The sequence below is a fragment of the Harpegnathos saltator genome, unplaced genomic scaffold (genome assembly GCF_003227715.2).
Source record: "Harpegnathos saltator strain DR-91 unplaced genomic scaffold, Hsal_v8.6 scaffold491, whole genome shotgun sequence".
NCBI classification, from domain to species: Eukaryota; Metazoa; Arthropoda; class Insecta; order Hymenoptera; family Formicidae; genus Harpegnathos; species Harpegnathos saltator.
Window position 1 is genome coordinate 177868 of NW_020230306.1, and position 23021 is coordinate 200888.

A 23021-nucleotide genomic window follows, 5' to 3' on the forward strand; every position below is an offset into this window, starting at 1 on the left:
CGAGGACAAATCTTTCTCTCTCAGTACGACAGTCAAAAAACAAAAACATGATAGTAAGTTTCATTCATAACTTTCGGTCGCTTACCTCGCATAATTCAATTCCCTATAAAGATGATCCCTCATATCGTGCTTGTACTTTGTTTTGAACTGATTGCACAGCGTGCAAATGTACATGTTGCCGTCCGGTTTACCGTAAGGTCCGAATCTACCCACGTCTGAGTCGTTAACGTCGTTTAGTTCGCTCGCGTTCCCTCTCGAGTTCTCGGTGGTTGTTTTATCAGCAGTGGCGCCGCGCGAATCGGACTTGCTCTCCTTTGTGCTTTGACCATCGCCTTCCTCCTCCTCGGCTAGTTTGTCACACGAGAGAGATCTTTTGGACTTCTCTTTGGTTTGCTTGTTATCATCGAAGGACGCTGACTTCGACATCTTGGATCTGCCCAATTTCGTCGACAGTTCCGTCTCGTTCTTGCGCTTGCCCAAGGATGTGCTCTTCGTGCTTGTGGACGATGTCTCGTTCGGTGGTGCTTCGTTCTCCTCCTCCAGGAGAATTCCACGGATATGTCGTATCCGCGGCATGTCTCTCCTCCAAAGCGGCGTCGTGTCGAAGGGCTCGTCCTGTCCGGCTTGCTCTACGACTTCGGTGTTGCGTTTGTTGATCCCCTTTATCCTCTGATACACCAGAACGAAGTCGACGTTGGAATCGTTCGCGTGCTTGCTGCTTATGTGCTGCTCGAAAAGTATCTTCCCGCTCGTCTTGAACGGGCAAAGAGCGCACTTGTATTGGCATTTCTCGTCGTGAACCGCGGTGGCGTGGTTGCTCATTTCGGCTTTGTAGACGCACTTGAAGTCGCAGATGTTGCACTTCCAATGATTGCCATCTGGATCTGGCACTTCCTCCTCAGCCTCCTCCTGCGTCGACTGTTGTTGAGCGTTTTCCGCATTGTCGAGTTCTCTTATTACCTTGACAAACGGCCTCTTTTCCGGGTGCTTATCGGCGAGATGACGCTCCACGACATATCTGGACGATATTTTTATACTATCAGAAAGCATAGAAAGTGCACTCGAATCGATAAGAAGAACCGTAAAACATGTGACAAATAATGACGCGGTCCTCTTGTTGTCCGGAGTGTGGCGATTCTTTCGGCATAAAGAATTCCAGCGTTTCATCGCGTTTCTTAGTTTCCTCTGTTTCCTCTGATGTATCGATAATTATCGCCGTCAATCGGACTGGTCATACTTGTCAAATGTTTGGAAAATAATATCGCAGTGTGAAAGCGCGTCTCATCAAAAAGTGTGCATATACGAACAATATGGACCACACGAAAGGTAGTTGAGCATATCATAAATATATGCAAACCTTTGGTAATGATGATGATTGCAATGCGAGCATTTATAAAGTCTCGAGTCATGCATTTTCAAATGAACACCCATTTTATCAATCGCTATATTCTGGCTTTCCTGACCGGATGACGGTGGAGGACAGTGTGGGCAACGGAAATATGGCTCTTCGGAGTGCAGAGCCTTCAAATGATACCTCAACATAGCTTCATCTACCGTTAGGTAGTTACATTCCGCAACGCTACACACATATCTGTCGGGGGAGAGATAGATGATAAACAATGTCGCAGTCTTGTCTATCCGTTAGAAAAATGGCAGACGAGACGTATTGCGATGTCGTACCTTTTGTGTTCTGGTACAAATTTTGGTATAGCGTCCTCGTCGGGCTCCTTGACAGTCTCCTTCGGTTTTGCGCCCATTCGACCGTTCTGATGCGAACTACTTGCCAGATTCACCATTTTGTCAAACATCCGCTCCTTCTTGTCCAAACACGGAACGGGATTGACCGGTCCGGTCTCGGGCACGGTCTCGTCCTTCGCGTGCAATTGCAGATGCCGGATTATATTAGTCCTGACTTTCGTGGTGTATGGACACACGGCGCACTGAACCTCCCGATTGTAAATCGCCTGACGCGGTAATTTATCGATCTCGTCAGGGTTGAATGACGATTTCTCACTATCCACCGTTGCTACCGCTGATGCTGCTTTCTCGGTCTCGGACTCTGCGGATTTCGGGCCCCTACGCTTCTTCGTCTTTCGTTCACCACTTCCAAAACGCTGTACAAATTATACACACGAGTTACACAAGCTCTCCGAAGAGAAAAAGAACATCTATGATGATATCTCTAGATATTCTACGCACAATTAATTATTCAACTACATTAAATGATTATTTGACATGTTTTATCATTTAATTACGTTCAATTAAAAAAAAAAAGAAAAGACCAAGACTTTTACTCAATTGAGAAATCAAAGGAAGCGGAGCCAACGAGAGCTAAACGCAGGAAATTAGCATGAGCAAAATTTGAAAGACTAAAGATAAAAGTTTAACTCTCGCACAAGTCTTGCTTCCTTTGTCAAATGGTTAGTTACGAGAGAGGAACTCACAATTGCTTGTACAATAAAAAGACCATCGACCGACGGATTTGTTGGATCAGCCGGTACCAATTTCGTATTCGAAAATTTGTGTTTCGTCTTCATGTGAGATGTAGCCTGATACGAGACCGGATACCTCATCTTACACAGGGAACAACCAAATCTCCTCAAACCGTGAACCTTCAAGTGCTCCAGAAGGAAGCCGACCTTGATGAAGCGTTTCTTGCAATGCGCGCAATAAAAATTCTTATCCTTGAAATTACACTCCTTAACATGTTTCCTCAGCAAAGGCGCGGTCGTCGTCGCGAAATTGCACTGCTCGTAGCCACACTTGTATAAGTCCAATCCTGTGCAGCCGGTGTGTTTGATGTCCTCCAAAGTTAAAGGTCGTGCGTTTGTTTTTTGAGGAATCGTAGCCGCCTCGTTGGATGAATATTTGCTTTCGGTAGCGTCACACGATTGAGATTGCTCTTCCTTCTCGTCCTTCTGTTTGGAAGATTCCAGCTCTGTGCTTTGATTCACTATGGTTTCAGCGTTCTTCTTCTTCGCAACTTCCGCATTCCCGATATTCTCCAGAATCTCGATGTCACTGTCCTCAGTTTTATCGCCGGATATCGCATCGTCCTTAGGGAACGACAGATTGCTGCAGCTGGCTGTGAGGCTCTTGAGAAAATCGGGATTGTCGAGGAGATTCGTGTTGACGAACTCGTCGCTGCAACTGAACTCGCCGGAAAATTCCAACGGATCCACCGCATTCGAGTCATCCATGCATGATAACAGGTTCAGTTCCGAGTTGTTGAAGATCTCCTTCGTCGCGTAGTCGCTCGGTTTGTCCTTCTGCAATCGTATTAGCAACGATCTATTCTCGTTGAGCTTGTTCAACGAAACTTCGCCCTGCGAGGGCTGCTTCGACGGGCCTTGTTTCGTCAACATGTCGGTATTATTACTCATCTCTATGTTGTTGATATCAACAAAGGTCGGTTCTTTAGGCTCTTTGGTTATAATATTGGAGCCACTAACATCGACTTCCGCATTAACTAAGTGACTTTCCACTGTCCCGACGAAATTAGGCATCGTATTTACTAGATTATTTCCTTTTTGATTTGATGGTTTTTCGATGTTATCTGGCTCTGTATACGTAAAGATTGCCAATGAGCCTGCAGAAATCTGGGAGTTTCCCGAGTCTGTCGGAGGAGAAGAGTCTTTTTTGGAACTAGGCGCAGCAATGTTTGGCTCGTAAATGTTTTCCTTGAATTCCCCATTGTCGTTGTAAGTTCGCGAAATAAGTTGACTTACAATATCTTTGGTGCTTATTACCTAGAAATTGATTGCGTTATTAGATGCAATATCGATGGACAATTTAATTGTCTCGACATTGATTAATCCATTATGATCAAATTAACGAATATAGAGGCAAATTAGAGTGTTACTTTAAATTAATAAAAGAAAAAGAAAATAAACAATGTAAAGCATGTATTGGGGACTTGAATAAGTTCTCGCTGTTTTTTCGTAAAAATGAATGCTTCATTTAAAAAAATTAGTAAAGAACATGTCATTGAAAGTATGGTCCATCGTTAGCTACTACTTTCTCCCATCTTTCTGGCAGCATACGAATACCATGTCGAAAGAACGACTTTGAGGTTACCCATGAATTTTTTAACCCATTTTTGAACCCATTTTTTGGCATCTTCATAAGAATGGAAGTGCTGCTCAGCCAGGCCATGAGTCATCGATCGGAACAAGTGGTAATCGGAAGGAGCAATGTCCGGTGAATACGGCGGGTGGGGTAGGACTTCCTACTTGAGCGTTTCCAAGTAGGTTTTGACCGGTTTTGCTACATGTGGCCGAGCGTTGTCATGCTGCAAAATTATTTTGTCGTGTCTCTCCTCGTATCGCGACCGTTTTTCCTTCAATGCTCAGCTCAAACGCATCAATTGTAGTCGATAGCGATCTCCCGTGATGGTTTCGTTGGGTTTAAGCAGCTCATAATATATTACACCCAGCTAATCCCACCAAATACAGAGCATGAGCTTGGAACCATGGATATTCGGCTTTGCCGTCGATGTTGATGCATGGCCAGGCTTATCCTACGATTTTCTACGCTTCGGGTTATCGTAATCTATCCACTTTTCATCGCGTCACGATACGATGCAGAAAACCTTTCCTTTTCTGCCGTTGGAGCAGCTGTTCACACGTGAAAAAACGCCATTCAACGTCTCTCGGCTTCAATTCGTACGGCACCCAATTTCCTTGCTTTTGAATCATTCCTAATGCTTTTAAACATTTGGCAACTATTGTGTGATCAACTCCTAATGATTCTGCAAGTTCATTTTGCACCTGACATGGGTCTTCATCGAGTAATGCTTCCAATTCTTCGTCTTCAAACTTTTTCGGTGCGCCAGAGCGTTCTTTATCTTCAACATCAAAATCATTATTTTTAAAGCATCTAAACCAATCTCTACATGTTGTTTCCGACAGAGCATGGTCGCCGTAAGTCTCCACAATAATTCTATGTGCTTCAGCTCCAGATTTTTTTTGAAAAAAGTAATGCAGTAAAATTCCCGCAAATACTCTTTTTTTGGCACGAAATTCGACATGTTTAATGCTATAAAAAAATATGTTGTTTACGCTTCGGCGGAATAACATACTGTCACTTCGAGCCTATTCATTCATTCAATATATGGCTCTGAATAGAGTTATTACACTCCTTCTCCTACGCCAATCACAACGATTTTGAAAATAAAAGAGAAACAGGGACAATGCGTACGCAGTCCCCAAGATCAAAAATATGCGTAGTTATAGGAACCACATCCAACCGCCATGGAGGCGAACAAAAGACTATACTTCGAGCCTAATGGTGGAGCTTCACGATGAAGTTGGCTGTAGTATTGCCCGATGCAAAAAGGTAAAGATTACACTATCTGTCGGGAAACAGCGAGAACTTATTCAAGTCCCCAATAGCTAAAAATTTTATATACGAATGACAACTTTGATAACTTTGACACTCGGATTACATTCTTAATTGCGTGCCGCTTAATTAATTTAGCGTTTTGGCAATTATCATTTATTTAAACTAATTTTTTAGCTGTATTGTAATTTTCACTAAACAGGATCCAAACAATAGAGCTAAATGTTTGAATATAAAAAGCACAATTTTTTTATTTAGTATCAAACATTCGTTCGAACAATATCACTGGTTCTTGCCTCTACACCTGTTCATTTCATTACATATCTGGACAGTTTATTAATTTTTTATATAAATATATTATACCATTGGCGGAAGCGAGCGCTCAAGTATCCGTGGCAATTGATTCCAATGAGAAGAGCTCAAATGTTCGAGCATTTCATTCGGATTTTCACCGCCGTACAAACAATACAGACATTGGTATTTAGCAAGTCCATGTGATTTATAGTGCTACAAACACCAACAAGACGCACAATGCAGTTACTTTTACTGAGCAAAAATCGATTAGTAGGCGGGAAGAGATACTTACTAATATTATCAATTTTACTGTGGAGAAAGTGGTCTTACATAGGTGACATTTGAAGGTTGACAGATGTGTAGAAGGCGTGTGTTTCGAGTTCAAGTGCATGCTGTATGCTTCAGGTACGTAATAAGTCTTGCCACAATCTAAAAGTAATCATCGCTCGAGGTTTACATAATAAAGAAACGCACATTACCGCAGAAAATTCAAATAAATTAAATACAAATCAGTCCCAGTGAGCAAGAAAAGTGTGAGTAGCGAGAAAAGAAAATCGAAGATGAATTAATTATATTTTGAATTTTCATAGATTACTTTTTTTCAACGTTCTTGTTTTGTGATATATTCATTATTATGATCCGTTGTGTTATTTTCTTACATCTTCTTTTGAAACCTTCGTATTGGTCTTTTACATTTATGTACCGATAAAGCAGTTAAAAAGATATTACAATAAGAACAATTGTAATGACATACCGTTATCGCACACGAATGGCAGTACAAAGTCGGCACGGTTAGTTACATCTTCTTGCTGCGAAATGTCTTTACCCTTTTTACCGACTAACATATAGAATTTAGTAGTGGGATGATAAGTCAGCTGGAAAAAAATACAATTCATTATAGTTTACAGTTCATTGCCATGCAATCCCTGATTGATGACGTCAGGAATAAAAAATTATAAGATCTGAACTGTAAGTGTCATTTACCGGATAATTGATAAATATAAATAACGCTCAAAATCGCAATTATAATAAGCTAATCAACTATATGAATAAAGTTTATGGTTGATACCTGATGCTGCTGCACGTAACAAGCCGCAGCAGCACGGTAAAAGCAGTAACCACACTGGAACCGGCAATGGCTGTGCTTCTCCCACATATGAGTGTTCAGTTCGTTCCAGTTCTCCATAACGCAGTAACAGTAGACGCATTTCTGATAATCGCACGGCGGCGTGAGTTTCTGCTTCTCGGCGTCCTCACAATGCTGGTTGTAATGGCAATCGAACAACGTGATCGAATCGGTCGTGTAGTTGCAATCGCGGCACATGCACTTGTAAAAATGAATCAACTTGGAGGCCCTTAGCATCGACATATACGCTTCCGTGGACTTCAGTTTAGCCACGTGGGATGCGATCAACGTATTATCCTTGGTATTTAACGCGGGAGTTCGCAGCACTTTGAATAGCTTGCGATTTTTCGTGCTCGTCACGGCCTTCGTGGAAAAAGCGAGCCGAGGAATGGCGATTTTAGCGTTCTCCAACGACAAGACTTTCGGTTTGGGATGTATAGGCACATAGTTTGTAGTTAGATGAGTGGTGACGGCTTTCGTCGAGATGGGTATCTGGCTGAGGTTGTTAATCGGGATCAGCGTCATGGCATCGGACGTGGACGGCTGTACTATCGCCGACACGTTCGTGTTATTCGTCAGTGGTTGTGGCTTTAGCTTCTTCAATATCAACGGCTGGTGCGCCGATTTCTTGATTAACTGCAGCCCTTTGTTCTTAACGGGAGAGACCTCCACCGCCTTTCTGATGTCATTCACCTAAGAATACAATAGTACATGACATCAGAAATCGCTAGAGAATACTGATAGAATAAGTCGGACGCATGGAGAATGCTTAAAAAATGAAAGATAAAACGTGGTGGTGACTCGATTCACTTACGATAGGATTTTCAGACTCATTGTTGTCGGAATTCGGCGCAAGGCTCACTACATTCTCGATTTTCAAGAACGAACATTCCCCCTCTGTGGTGTCAATCTGCAATAAATCTGTCATGCTGTCTGACTGCGTCCCATCTAGCGATCAAACGTTACTCATTAATAGATACACCCATACTTCTCGAATATCTTAACGCTAAAACTACAAGCGAGATCGATCAAGAATAATCGGTTTGTAATTTCTTATTAAACTTATTCAAATTCTCATATAACGGTGCATTTTAATGGACACTGAATAAAACTCAAAGAAATGAATATTTTTTCTCTCTTGCACTACATATTCTTTCAAAAGCTCTCAATATTAATCAACGAGACTTTCCAGAATCCTGATTAACAAACCCATCTGCTTAGAACTTTAATCATTGCAATATACAAATAAATAATAGGTAACGAGAATTCGTCTCGCTTCAAACACGCACCGGTACTAGAGATTTGGGTGTCTTCTTGGATATCCGTCAACGACGCCGGCAAAGACAGCATGTCGCCGCTCAATCGCCTGAACCTGAGGAAGTTCTTCGGTGGGCCGTCGTCACTCGACATCGGCGATGTCGTATCGCGATGCTTAATATTTTGCTTCAACAGCGACTGTTTAATACCGATGATCGAAACGACACTCGGCGCCTTCGGGAGGGATGTCATCGAAGTCGGTGACAGAGACTCGCGTTTGACGTTCACGTCATCAGCTGCAGGGACATCCAGCGGCTTGGTGCTCTGCAACTGAGCGGCCAGTCTCTGTATGGTCGTCAACATCGGGTCTCGTGACGACGACGCATTGATGTTCGAAGTCTCCTTCAGAATCATGTTGACGTCCGTCGGCTCGGAATCGGACTGCTCGCTACTGGAATCTGACTCGAAGACCGGCGAGTGCCGCACGGTCTCGCTGTCGCTAATCTCTCCGTCGCTTTCCGTGTCCTTGCTCGTGTCCATGATCGCGAGCGGGTCTCGAAGTTTCAGCTCCGCCTTGTCCGCGTTACTACTGTTTGCAGTTTCCGACTTGTCGTCGTTGGCCGACTGTTCAGTAGACGAGAGATCTTGTTGAGACCTGGAATTCGCTTGACTCAAAAGGTTCTCTTTCATGGTCGTATTGTCCTGAAGTTTAGAGGAGTCCGCGGTCGAGTTGGATGCAGGGGGCAATGAGGAGTTCTTATCTCCCTGCTGCGAAGCGCTCGTCGACTCGTCGTTCTTGGCGACGGGACTAACGACCGCGTCTGTCCGCATTTTGTCCTGCAACTTGTCTATTATAGACAAACTCGACTTGGAGAGGTTTTTGTTTATTTTAATACCGATGTTGTCGACGATCTCCTGCATTTTTTTTTTCCGTTCCAGCTGTATCTCGACTTCTTTGTTCTCCAGCTCGGGCGGGCAAACAAATACGCTCATATTCCCGGTGTTCAACGGTCCTTCGGCTTCTCCTTGAACAGACATCGTCGGTCTTACGTCATTCTCGTGTTTATCTTCGTCGCCGGCGCTCTCCTGGGCTTTCGACTCTTGCGGATCGCAGCTCTTTTTGCTGTTGTTGTCACCTTTGTCTTGAGATTCCGTCGTGTCGCTGATGTCGATCGCTTCGGTCTCCACCGGTATGTCTTTGCGCGCTACATCCTCGATTTCGGTCACTTGAGGATCGACTTCCACTTTGATCTCCTCGGCCTTTGGTTCCTCCGCAGCTTCAGTGTGTTCCTTCTGCGACTTTTCCGCGTCGCTCGCGGTCTGCCTAGCGCTTGATATCGACATGCTGATCTTCAAGATCTTCTTAGTGTCCGTTTGGTCTCGATGCCAAAACGTAGCATGCGCCTCCACGTTTTTCCGCTTCAGCTGAACGTAGTTGCACACGCAGCACAGGTAACCATATACGCCATCTTCTCGCGGTATATCGTCCTCCGACGCGGACTCGTAAAACGTATCGTGTAACCTGCGACATAGCTTGTAATAGTGCGTCTTCATGGAGGCTTTCGCCACCGCCTGATAAGGACAACTGTTACAGTGGAATCTGTACTCGCCCGTATGCGTGGTGCAATGTTCATAAAACGCCTCGAGCGCCACGTCCGCTGCACCCTCCGTCTCGAAACAGCAGAATCTGCAGCGATACTTGCGCACCTTACTCTTCGTCTTACTTGCTGCCGTCGTCGTCGCCGCCGAAGTTTCGCCGTTCTCAAGATCATTCTCAGCATCCAGAATCGCGATCTTGGCTTCAGCCAGTTTAAGGCGCGAAATCAAGACCTCCTTGCCGTTGTGATTGATCTTGTAATGATGGACAATGTTCTTGCCTGTGAAGAAGCATAGCAGGCACTTGTACCTGTCCTGGCCAGTCCACGCGTATTCTATCAGTCGGTCGATGTCCATCCTGCGGAAGACCTCCTCCATTATATTATCGTACACGATCACCGAGGATGTCGTTTCGGAGGTCTTCGTCGCTCCAGCATCGGTACTCGCCATGTGTTCCGTGTTGTTCGCTTTTGTCTCTTCACTCGCTTCTGCTGTTTTCATCTCCGCTTCTTCCGCCTCCGTTTTCTCCGTATCTACCTTCTCCTTCTCTGTTTCTAATTCCTTTTCCTTCTCGACTGGCGGAAGCGACTCGTTCGAGGGTACTTCTGCAGTTGCATTCGACGACTCCGATAATGAGATGAGATTACTCGACCCCATGGGCTCGATGACGACGTCGGAACTGTCCGTATCCGCGGACTGCTTGACAACGTTGTCGCTCTCTAACGTGGAACCCACGCTCCCATTGTTTACCAGCTGTTTGTCCGTAGCTTCTTTGGAGATACTTTCCGCCATTGTGACATTGTCATCACCCAAGACCGGTGGATCAATTTCCGTGTTGCCCAGCGACATGTTCGCTTCGTTGCTCGTCTTTTCGCGTTCTATTTGGGCGATTTTGGAGGCATTTGCTGACGCGGTCGTCTTTTTCTTCTTCCTCCTAAACAATATCCCCATCCTCCAGCTTGATTTCTTCTTTTTCTTCCTTACCGAGGTTTTCTTCACGCTCGGTTCGACAGGCGACGGGCAGTTCGAGTCATCATCGATGTCTGCTTCGTCGCCCACCGTGCTCTTCTCCGCCACCGCTGGCACCAGTCCCACTAGAATGTTGCTCAACAACTCTTCCTTGACGGCTACCTTCGTGGAGCTTCTCCTCTTGCCCGCGGTCGTGCTGCTCGACATGGAGATATCCGATATCACGCTCTCCTCGTCTTCGGTGAAGAACATCTCGTCGTCGCTCTTACAGTCAGTGAGCAGAGAGGCGCTCTTGATCCTCGACTTCGACGTTCGCTTGCTCGCGCTTCTCGTCGCCTTCTGTGGAAGCTTCGAGTTCATCACCGTCTCTACCGACTCCTGATCGGACTGCTTGTCCGGCCGAAGGGAAATGTCCACCGCAGCCGTCAACTCGGACACATCTATGCTGAAGCTCTCATCGGATGAACTGTCGAACATCATCTTGGATATGTCCAACTTGCTGATGTCGGTCTTTTCTACGAGCACTCGCGGTTCCTTGCGCAGAACGCGCTTACTTCTGCGCAGTAGATCGATAGACTCATCGTCCTCTTCTGGTCCCGGTGTGTTATTACTATTGTTAACATTACTTAGCTTCCATTCCGTCCGTAGCGCCAGCGGTTGGTCCTCCTCGCTATCGGAATTCTGTATCGACTCCTTGGCATGCGATTTACGTTGCCGTTGGCCGGCATCCTTGCCTTTCACCTTTGACTTGGGCTCTCTGCGGGACTTGGAAGGATTCTTCTTGGACTTGCTCGCTACGTTGGACTCGTCCGCTTCAGCATTTGCCTCCGCCTCGTCTTTCTTAGACGTCCAGCTCGTCCCCGTTGGTTTGGGGGACGACTGGTTTTCTTTCGACAACCGGCACATTCGGAAGCCCGTCGCTGTCACTACGTCGTCGCTGATGAACATTTCGCGAATGTCCTCTTGCAACATCTCCAGGGAATTCCTCCTCTTCGTTTTCGTCTTTGGTTTATCGCTCGGGCCCTCACTAGCTTTGTCCACTATAGTCTTGTCTGTCACGTCTTTGTCCAACGACTCTTTTGTGTCTTGTGCTTTTTCCGCAGGGTTTTGGTCGACTTGATCTTCCGCTTCCCCATTTTTCTTACCTTCTAATTGACTGTCTGACTGCTCATCCTTTCTTGAACATATATCAACACCTTCATCATCTTCCAATCGATCTTTTCCAAAATTGTCTTCCAGTAGATTACTCTTCTGGTTATCGCTATCGTTATAGTCTTCCATCGTAACGTTGTTCCGCTCATTACTCTTCTTCGACAGCACATTATTTGCCTCCAACTCTGCAATTTCGCTACAATCGCCCATTCGAACACTGTTCTTCTCGCTGAGATTTTCCGATGGGCCGTCATTCTCGGTATCTCGAGTCAACTCTTCGTTCAAGTGATCAGACGCCGTCGTATCGGCTTTATTCCTTGCAGAGCGCCTAGTACAGTCAGAAGTGTCCGTTCTTTCGTTGTTCTCTTCAATATTTGTTTTCAAGATCCCGAGCCGTTCCGCGAGAGATTCGTCATCCGAGCTGTCCGACACGATCACTCGCCTCTTCTTCCTGATCTGTTTCTTCGGCCCGATGGTCTCATCCTTGTCCGAGTTGCTGCTCTCTGACTCGGACTCGATGATCTTCTGGATCTTTTTCAGCTTCTTCGCCTGCAGCGCCTCTCCGAGCTTGCGTATCAACTTGGCGTGTTCAACTAGTTTCTTGCCTTCGCCGCACTCGAAAGACTTCCTGATGAGCGCCTCGATCCACTCTTGCGTCACTTCCTCCTTCGACTTCGTACCGTCGGCCTCCGACTCGTCCCTCCGACTCCTCTCCATTATTTCCAAAGACCTGATGCCAATCGTTGGGGAATCCACTTTGCTAGTCCTCGATCTCTTCTTATGGGTCTCCTCGACGAGAGACGAGATGAACTCCTCTTCTCTCGTCGTGTCATCCAGCCTGGAAGGCAGGACCGACACGTCCAAAGCGTCCATTGCGTTATTGCTAGTGCTACTGACTTCGGCAATCGCGTCATCTTTGTCCGTATTCTCGGACAGAGATGACGAACTACCGCTGCTCTTCTTGCCGTCGCTCTTGCCGCGTGATGATTTAAAGGCAGCGCCACTGGCTTCCTTCATCTCATCGACAACGTGGCTTGTTGTTGACGAAGGCAACGGCGGCGGTGGCGGCTGCGGCAGTTCCGGTCGCTTAATCTTAGGGATTTTAAACTTTTGCAGGCCACTACTATGACTTAACTTGGCGTCGATCACGCCATAGAGACTCTCCAATGGCGACTGCATTCTATCTGCCTTCGACAATTTGTCCTTTTCTTTGCAGCTGCTTTCCGAGTCGGCACGTTTGTCCGACAGCTTCTGCGGCTTTGATTTCTCTTTGTTGGTACCAGCGGTCTTCTTCGTGACTGCCACAGGTGCCACCGGAGGTGACACCAGAGGCTGTATTGAGAGACGCTTCCTCGGATCTCTCTCGTTGTGAACAACGTCCTTCATCTTCGTCGGCGAGAAATGTTTATCTTTGGCAAGACGGGGATCCCTGGCGGAACCGCTGCTGTTGCTGCTGCTAGCCTCTTTAGCCAGATTCGGTATCGCCGCGTTGTGCTCCATACGCACACGCGGGTCTCTCTCGAACGCGTTCCTGTTGTCGCGGCCGAAACGACCGGGGTTCTCGCGATCAACGCCGTGGTTGTCTCGCGGTCGATCAGGCCGACGTACGTCGCGATTGAAATTGGGCCTGCCTTCCGGTCTGTTCCTCTCGTAATAGCTTTCCCTACCGCGGCCTCTGTTGCCACTTCTGCTCCTCTCCCGCGACCACGGACAAGGTGTGTCGGATCGTGGGTACCCAGCTCCCGTGGATGTCTCCGCGATACCGATCCCGCAGGGAATCACATTGTCACTGTTGTAGGAAGGTTCAGCCACTGGTCGACCAGCAGGAGCTTCCCATGCCGGTCTCCCGTGAGAGTACTCCGTAGACCTATCGAAGGATGGATCATAAGAGTTCTGACCCATCTGGAAACCCCTGTACGACGGCGGAAAGACATTAGTAGACATCAGTGGGGGAATCTCGTCGCGGATATTTTCCGGTCTATGACTCATGTCCTGCGGTCGTGGGGCAGGATTCACCAACGGTCTGGGCCCACCGGCAATATGTGGATCCACGGAACTCCCGCCCATGAACATGTTCATCGAACGTGGTTGATAAGGTTGCATCGGCGAATTGCCCATTCCGCTGTAGTTGGGGGCTGACCATTGCGACTGTCCAGTGAACGGCAGGTCGCCGGTATTCCAATGTAACTGCTTCATGTGCATGTTGTAGTAGTCATTGCTGTCGATCACAAAATCATTGTCCAATCTGGACGGAGGCATATCCTTCCAACTTTCCAACGGCGCGCTCGGACGCCTTTGATACAGCGGCACGCCGATTCTCTCATCCATCTTGATGCTTGACCCGGTGTTATGAAGAACCGGGATCTGAGACACTTCTTGATCCGGCATCCTACATATGCTTTCGGCCACAGACATCTTCTCTTTCCCGCTTTCATGACCGTGAATAGCGTCGCGTTGACGCGGATGCCTCTCGTAATTGTCCGCGTAGCGCGGCTCAAACTTCGAGCTGGTGGAAGGTGCCTGTGGTGAACGATGATCGGGCGGGCCTTTGATTTCGTTCGACTTACTCTCGATCTTCGCGATCATGGCCGAGGCAGCGTTGATCACGTTCGACGTGCATTTCCTACCGCTGAGCTTGATTATGTGCTTGTCCACTTCTTCCCACTGCTTCTCACTCTCTTTTTCGACGGTCAAGTGCAACTGCGGAATCTCCTTTGAAGCCTTACTGTCCTTTGCAAGATTCGTCTCCTGCTTGCCAGAGTTCTTTTTGTGCCTTGCGGCATTTTCACCTTTCTTCTCATCACTGCCGCCCAACAGCTCCTCCAAGTCCTCCATAGAGAGAGGAGGTTCAGTAGAGATAGGCGGCGGCGAGACCAAGAGCGGCATCGGTGTCTTCGTTGGCGTCTTCGGTGTGCCGTCCTTCGACCTAGGCGACAGGACCTTGGATAGCGAACCTGGGAACAAGATCTCAGGGTCGGGAGACTTGAGCCGCACCTCTGGAACATTCACCGGCGATTCCGGCCGGATGTTCACCGCGGTCATATCCAGATTCAGGACTTTCGTCTTCTCGAGCACCGACGACAACCTCCTGGAGCCGCCCAGCGAAGGCACCGGAACGGTCGGTATGTTGGTACTCATCGAATAGCTGCTCCTGCTGCTATCACTGTTGTTGACTATCTGAGGCAGGTTACTGCTCACCAGCTTGGCAGCATTAGCTACATCGTGATCAGAGGCTGTCAACGACTGCCAATCACCACCACCGCCGCCGCCTCTGGTCTTGCTGTTGTGCCTCTGAGACTCCTCCAACATGTCCCACTCGGTGAAGGCGATGTCGTCCGAGTGGTTGGAGTCTGACGACGAGATGTTGATAGTCCCGGTGCGCTCGGTGATCGTGATCACCGGAATCTGCGAGCAGCTTGGCTTCCGGTTTCTCTTACCCTCGCTGAAGTCCGCACTACGCTCCGTGGGTATTATTATAGGCAGAATTTGGCACCCACCGTCGGGACTGACGGAGGGATCCGGGCTCGCCGGAGTCTCCTCGAACTTATCCTTCTCCACGTCTATGACCGAATACGTCGGTTGCTCCGTTTTCTTACTCGGATCTGACTTCGAGTCTTCCAACGAACTGAAAGCCACGAAAATTTACTCCTCATCCACCGCGATGCGAAATCGACGGTCGTAATCGAGCGCGTAAAATAAATCGAGATTCGAATATACAAGAAACACACAGCAAAGCGATAGCAACGATGAAACTGAAACACTTTAACACGCTCCATTTTACTCATTTACCAGTCATTTACACTACGGGAAGAATAGCTTTGTTAGTGCAACTGAACTCTCTGTTGCCTGGGGACCACTCGAAAGGTCGATTGCGCGAACAGGCTTCCAGTTTCTACTCGGTCAGCGAGTTTTCATGGAGTTCAAACGAGTTCAACGTTCAAACGAGTTTTCAGTAACGATAACAAAGACATTCCTCGTTATTTCGAGTTTTCGTGCGAACCTCGTTTAGTTACACGACTGAGATTGACCACAGTACGTCGTGCTATATTATATTTGTCAACCCTTTCGCTGCAGCACGCTTGAGAATGATACGACGCACGCGGTGGTTTCCGTGTTAACATACGAAATTAACACCGCGTGCGAGGTAAATAACTGCGATGTTCGTAATTTTTATACGAACTCGTACAATAAGGTCGTCGCGCGTATGTCGTCTCCTTTATGAGCAAGGAAATGCATGGCATTACGTGAACGTTCGTTTTTAGAGGGCGGATATGCACAGCGTTCGTAGCGAAAGGATGAAAAATAAGGTGTGTCTTGTGATAACTGTGAAAGTATTTCATGGTTGTGTTTCGTTTTGGAAGCCAGATACCGAACAAAACAGAACGCTACAGTTCAGCGCAGGCCGTGAGTGACGCATGTGGCACGGAACATGTCGACATGTACACACATTATAATATTTACTATTTATATAATAATAAGTATTGTATAAATGTTCTCTAAGTAAGAATATACGAATAGGAAAACGCGCCTTCAGGCGTCCCACTGAGAGCGGCCAGACGTTTTTCACACAGTCATATCTACATCGATCGCTCGCCTCTAATGTTTATAACGCATATGACATAATGTAGTACGATATAATAAAAATAATAATATAGTATAACATATACAAACAATAACATAAGTTGAGTATAATATAACATAATATACTTACGTGGAAGATTGCGAAGTGCTATCATCGTTTTGCTTAGTTGGTAATTGCAAACCAGGAGCATTTCCCTGAAACTCGTATCGTATTAGAACGATTAAAATACAAAGACCAAACATGCACTACGAAAGCCTGAAAACGTTCAAAAGTATAAGAAAATAGCAGAAAAGACAGGAAAGACAACGTTACAAGTATAAAGTATAAAGAAAGTTCGATCAAGCTACTGTATATCTCTCTACGAAAGAAAGGAGGAAAGGAAACTTGCTCACTCAATCATCACCGTGTTCTCTTCCCTTTATTGTGTAACATTTGCGTGCAGTGTCTTAAAAAACAAAAAAGGAAAAAAAGTGCTCGACGATACAAAGTGTGACTTCTGAGTCTTATCAGATCTCTCATCACTCTTATCAGATCTCGATAACATTGTGTAGAGTATTTATACTCTTCGATGCAATCTAAACACATGTAGCATGACATGTATGTATGTGTAATATCGTATAGATTAAGCACGGTATCAAACTATACACAGATTGCACAAATGTGGAAGGTGCAGAAAGATTTTCAATCGTGTGTGGAAATACCATGGAACACAGTGCAATTTTTATAAAAATATACAAGGTAATATACAATACAATTTACAATGATGAGAGATGTGAACACGATGAGAGCGATTCGTTAATGTTTTCGCGCACTTTGCTCATATTTTTCGCAGCGCATAATCCTAAGCAATTGTACGCGAACTTCTTACTAGAAAAAAAAAATTCTAGAGTTATGTTCGTTGTGTGTAGCGTAATTTCGCATCTTGCTCACATATCTCTTCGACAGGCATAGAGAAGGCGAAAAAGTATATATATAGGACGCAGACAAAGCGTTATTATCTGTACACGTGCGTGTATCAATATACTTACCTTTTCTACTCTATTGTGTAGCTTTTGTAGGACGTCTTCACATCGCTGTAGAGTCTCAATTCGCAGCCTGCTTTGACAAGAATATTTTACATATATATAAATACGAAAATCCAGCTAATACAAATGAAAACTTCAATTGTACGCATAACATTTTTTATCTTGGTACATTTAATTTCAGAGCAACGTTTCTTAGCTATTTGTCGACTGTTCGCACTCTTGTATTGAATTTAAATAATTGCAAAATAATAAATTAAAAAATAACTGAGCGAATAATCTTTTTCACGTATAAGTTACACGACTGATAAGCTCTGTACGATCGATATGGATGGTATTTGTAGCGCTTGGCTATGATCTAGATGTAACGCAAATGTACATATGTAGGTGTGTGTGTGTGTGTGTGTGTGTTTGTGTTTGTGTATGTGTATATGTAGTTTTAGCTTAACATACTTTCGTTTGCTATTCGATAATATCCCATGTAAGCTCTGCATTTTCTGCAATTGAATCTCCCGAGATTTGTCCTTAACGTTTTGCAGCCTCTCAATCATCGCTTCCAAGAATGGAATATACTTTTGCATTTCTGCAAATTTCTTGTCGTATTCGTCCATCTTGTTCGTTGTGTTCGGTCAACCTGCATTCAGACAAAGAAACGTATTTTTTTCTCTTTCCTCTCCTCCATGAAATTAATCATCGTCGCGTGTTTTTATTTAAATTACGACTTAAAATTTGTAACCACACATTCATCTCATATAGTTATTACATATAATAACTATATATATGTATATATTTGTAATGCGCAAAAATAATCCGGGGCGGCAAGCAGAGATCACTTCACAAAAATCGGAGCTTTGTGTACACATAACGGTAGGGAGCAGAGTTTCTCGAGGAGGGAGAGGCGAATCAATAACGGCAGTTTACAAGTATTCTACTGTCGCTTCACTTTCGGCATTATTATTTTCGATATTCCACATGACGCGCGTCAATTCTCGTCGAAACACTTACGTCCACATGTTCATCGTTGTATACGTCAGGACGTGACACCTTAATTATTCCGGCTCGGCCGAAACTTGGCATAATTGAATATAATCTTGTTCCTAATTATTAAATCAAGTTAACTTTTTATTCCTCTGAAGGAAAAACAGACGCATTCTTCGTGATCGACATACAGCCTCTTCACATAAACAATTCCGATGATGATTCGCTGTTGCAGCGCACTCCTCAAATAAGCCCCAGTTTTAAGAGGCAGAGAGACGGTTCAATAAACGCCACCCCTCGCAGATGTGCAACGTGTTACTCTAGTCGTGTGCCTGTGTCTGTGCCAGTTCTCCCGGAAACCGGATCTACGTTCGGCTGCGTCGCGCGTGCAAACCAGCAAAATTCCTACGTACCATCGATCAAACGCGACTGTATCGTCGATCCAGCTCGACTTTAATCACGCAGGATATTGCGTACAATTAAAAATATTCTCTTCACTGAATGCTCACGCCTGCGAATCTTGTGCAATAAATTATTCTCATCGCAATGCAGCTGAGGGCACATTTCAGCATCCCATCTCTCAATAGCCCGGAGATCGCCCTAAAATCGCAACGCGACTGCGATCGATAAAATACACGGCGGCGAGATGTTGTTATTGCCAATTGCAACAGTTGCGTTCGTTCAATGAGCGTGTGTGCGCGTGTGTGTATCGCATAGCGCGATATTCAGGCTATTCCATATTCAGTTTGTACAGCTTGCGCGTCTCCTCTTTTCTTCCTTCCTCTCCTCGGCCGCTCAATATTTGGCTTCGTTTTTGCTCTACGCCGTCTATGTCACACGATAATCGCATTAACGTCGCTCCTTCCTTCGGATGTAGGCCGGATTCTATGAATATCCATGTCACTTGAAATAAATTACGCTTCTTTTACATATATACACAGAAAGTCGAAAGCTGTCGGAGAGTATCCGCCGGCGAGCGTCCAAGCTTCGTCAAAGGGACCGAATGACCGTGTCGCACGCTTCGACCAGCACGTACACCTCGCTGACGATCGATTATTTTCCGACGATATTCTGCACGCTTTGTCACCGCCATCATGTGTTTGTGATGTGTACAGGGTGGTTCATAAATCCCGCTCTACGTTGGATTCGATGAACGACCTTACCCTTATGTAAAATGCAAAATTAGCCAATTCAGTCGAATTTCATATCGCGAATTTCATAGATGAACAATCGCCTCTGCGGGACATCCTTGATACTGAGCCGACGAGTTCATCGAGAGGCGACGATTCGTCGCGGCTTTTTAATTCGAATTGTGTTTCGCGCTTTGCGCTATAATCTGTCTCGCAATCTGTCAATTTGCGAACAATTTCGCACGAAATACTCATTTCACTCACATCACTCATCATTCTCATGATTTCGTGTGCAGAATTGTTTACAAAGAAAAATACATACTGCAATCACGTTCGATCACATATGACATTTTCAATCTTTTGAAGCATTCGTTACTTATAGGGCACCATATATGTAGCACACGCAGTCGCATTAGGCATACGCTAATGTAAGCGATACGACATGTCCAGTGTGTATGTATTTCGCTGTAATGGACATAAACTTTTTCACCAAAGTTATAGCTAATCATGATGGTATCGCAGAAGTAAAGAGGTGGATATTGATTCAATCAGCCTCTACAGGATGCCAGGATGTTTATGACGCGAAAAACGATCTCTTCGGTAATAATTATGCCGTATAATGTTATTTTAAAACCGGTCGCTTGTATGATAATACAAGCTAATTTGCATCAATTGCAAAAATATTAATGGCGAATATTGATTTGCGTCGCTATATGTATCTGATCGGCCATCAAGAGATGCAATCAAAACATTTTTTACTGTTCAGATAAGCGCCGTTTATAAATATCTAATCGCAGCAGTACAGAGTAAAATTAACATATAATGATAGGAAGAACATCACAGACAAAATACTTATCAAATATGTGTGTGTATGTGTGATAATTAAGCTGAACTGTGACATTAATAATTAAAGCACAATTCACGAATGATATACAGCAGAACGGATTGACAGAAGACTTTAGAAGACTGGTTCAAAATTAAAAATTCCTGCTTTCTCTTTCCTATTGAAGAAACACTAGTAAATCTGTTACTCTCATATCATTGCACCGCACATATGTGTATATTAATTCACAATAATAAATAAATAAATAAATTATATTTATATAAATCCATTTCTCTTTAATGCTCATAAATTCTGCAATTTTTTGTTCGAACAAATACACGACATTTATTTAAGAAACTTATCACATGTATAGTGAGTTAGAAAAAAAAATAGAAACATTTCACACGTACTCGTTGCGTTCACCGTTCTACTTGCAGCGATGAGACACAATCTTGCGTGAAAAAGCGTCTAGGTCAATATGTGTATTCCGGACAATATGCGTATTCCGGAAACGGTTATTCAACCGTTGTGTGAACTCGCGCACACGTGGTGAAAGCATATCCTCCGTCAAAAGCGTTCAATATTTTGAGATATTCTGTGTGTGTTTCTTCATGATAACATTATATTCTTTTATTGGAAACGTAGCATAAGATGACGTATATTTCACAACTCTTTGCGAAACTTTATACAAATAATGCATACTTATCACTTCGTTCATGAAACTACACTCAATCTCGCGCACTCTAACAAAACCACACTCGCGTAATCTTTTTTGCTTAAAAACAAAAACAAAATCTATATATTAGGTAAATAAGGAGCACATCACAGAGGAATAATCGTGAGAAATAAATTTGATCTTAAAATTTGATATTTTACACTTTCGCGCTGTGGGGAAGTACTTTGTCTGACTTCGGGTCGTTTCTTCTGACGAAGTGAACTTTGATGTTCGCGAAACACCGGGAACAAATTCACTATAGACCAGCCTGGAAGTCAGATCAAGCGGTTTCCAAACTTCTCGAAAACTACGTGTCGTTCTCTCATTGGTACACATCAAGGCGAAAGCAAATGAACGATTTATCAAAGCACGTATCAAAACACAGTCGAAATGATCGATTTTGATAACTTCAAGAGATGCATATTATGCGCGGAAGATAAGTCCAGATGAACAATTCTATTGGCCGTTATTCGTTGCTGCAACGTGTTTCGTAGAGATAACGAGTAAGTTTTGGCATACATACCGATATTTCAGACCTTAATGATTGAAAGCACCAATATGGTTGGTTATATCGTTTTGCTGTACGGAAGATGTTCTATTATTCGTGTCTCTTTCACGCTCTTCGCTCTTTTCTGTCTCTTTACTTTCTGCGTGTTTCTTTCTTCCATTCTATTCTCCATCTCTGTCTTCCGCTTTCGTCACGTTTTACTGCGCATCTCCCGCGTGTAGTTTCATGTTTTCGTGAAGTGGAAGAGAGACGACAAACGGAGCCGGTGGTAGTTCATCAGCTTCGATAGGTGGCGTAAGTATTCGTGGACGTAACAAACATGGCGGCGGTGAGTAGAAAGGTTCAGCAGTTGGATAGTTGCTCAGCTCGATAAGTCGAAGAGTCGCAGTGTCTCGAGGAGGCACGAGAATCGCGATCTACTCTGTTCTATTCGGGAGATTCTGGAAATTACATCTCCTCGACATTCCGCGTTAGCACATCTTCGTCTTCCTCTTTTTATGGATGCTTACTCCTTTTGAGACAGTATCACGTTCTACACTCAAGGTCGAATTCTTGTCTCGTGTTCTCTCAGTTTAGGTCTCACAGATACGGCGAAGTAACCAATAATAATTTACATCGTCGAGAACATAAGCAGTTCACGTGACCGTTGGTGACCACGAAGGATGCGCGACTGTCGAATAACGCTAAAGCAGCTCGTTACTTGTCTCAGTTTCCGTTTCGGAAGCAAGCAGCGCTACCGATCACGCCGTTGCTAAACGTTCATCTAAACAAGATGGCTAACCGAGAAACTCAGCACTCGCAATACCGACATACGTGGATTTTCATTAGCGTTGAAGTATTACTTTCAAATCCGAGTGATATATGTTTTCATATAAGAACGATACAAACCCCTTCGTGCGAACCGTGTATCTTAAGTTAAAGTAAACAGTAATATGTCAAGTGAAGATGTTAAGATTAACAATGCTCACAAATCACGAACTGATTAAATGGATGAAATTTAAGCCGATCAGTTCCAATTAGAAACTAGACAAATAACGATTCCTGCGTCCTGTGGACTTCTAACCATCTTGCAAAATGAGAGTTCCACTCATGTGGAAAATTTGGCGACGCATCAAGGCATCCGAGATTCGCCAATATGACGTGTGTGTAACCACGAGTAAGATTTACAACTCAATCATTACTACACCAAGACGGGAGGGATGCCAGAGAAGGTTGGATCGATAGACGCGAGAATACGAAGGAAAGAAACTCGAAGATATCGAGCTCCTGATCCCTTTACCGGAGTAGACGCAAGAGATCCACCGTCTCTAAATGTTTAATCACCAGCTCAGAAATAATCGCGACTTCAAAAGAGCGATAAGGTGAATGTAAGCAAACGCTGACGACGAACCAACACGAGCAGCTGCACACCACAAGCACTAGGCTTACCTACGACTTCGAGTTCCCTTCTCTTCTCTCTAGCGCTCACCCTCTCTCTCTCTCTCTTTCTTTCTCTCACTCTCTCTCTCTCTCTCTTTCTTTCTCTCTCT

The 23021-nt window shown here is 44.8% G+C and overlaps 1 protein-coding gene across 11 annotated transcripts in view; it reads right to left on the reverse strand.

Annotated features, from left to right (window-relative positions):
- The window catches only part of LOC105184676 (uncharacterized), a 30782-nt gene that overhangs the window by 4526 nt on the left and 3235 nt on the right, over window positions 1-23021 (reverse strand). For 3 of the 11 annotated variants that reach the window (XM_019842092.2, XM_019842090.2, XM_019842093.2), the window contains exons 2-14: window positions 17792-17972; window positions 17345-17414; window positions 16446-16516; window positions 8050-15359; window positions 7575-7708; window positions 6704-7453; window positions 6389-6509; window positions 5927-6063; window positions 5704-5847; window positions 2445-3749; window positions 1681-2114; window positions 1358-1591; window positions 86-1036 (exon numbers count right to left, since the gene is read on the reverse strand). In XM_019842092.2, coding sequence (XP_019697651.2) covers window positions 86-1036; window positions 1358-1591; window positions 1681-2114; window positions 2445-3749; window positions 5704-5847; window positions 5927-6063; window positions 6389-6509; window positions 6704-7453; window positions 7575-7708; window positions 8050-15359; window positions 16446-16516; window positions 17345-17414; window positions 17792-17949 — 11819 coding nt within the window. In that variant the 5' untranslated portion in view covers window positions 17950-17972. Of the gene's footprint in view, window positions 1-85; window positions 1037-1357; window positions 1592-1680; window positions 2115-2444; window positions 3750-5703; window positions 5848-5926; window positions 6064-6388; window positions 6510-6703; window positions 7454-7574; window positions 7709-8049; window positions 15360-16445; window positions 16517-17344; window positions 17415-17791; window positions 17973-18343; window positions 18558-21507; window positions 22983-23021 lie in introns of those variants that run through there. The other 8 variants (XM_019842089.2, XM_011143598.3, XM_019842091.2 and 5 more) reach the window with 8 other exon arrangements.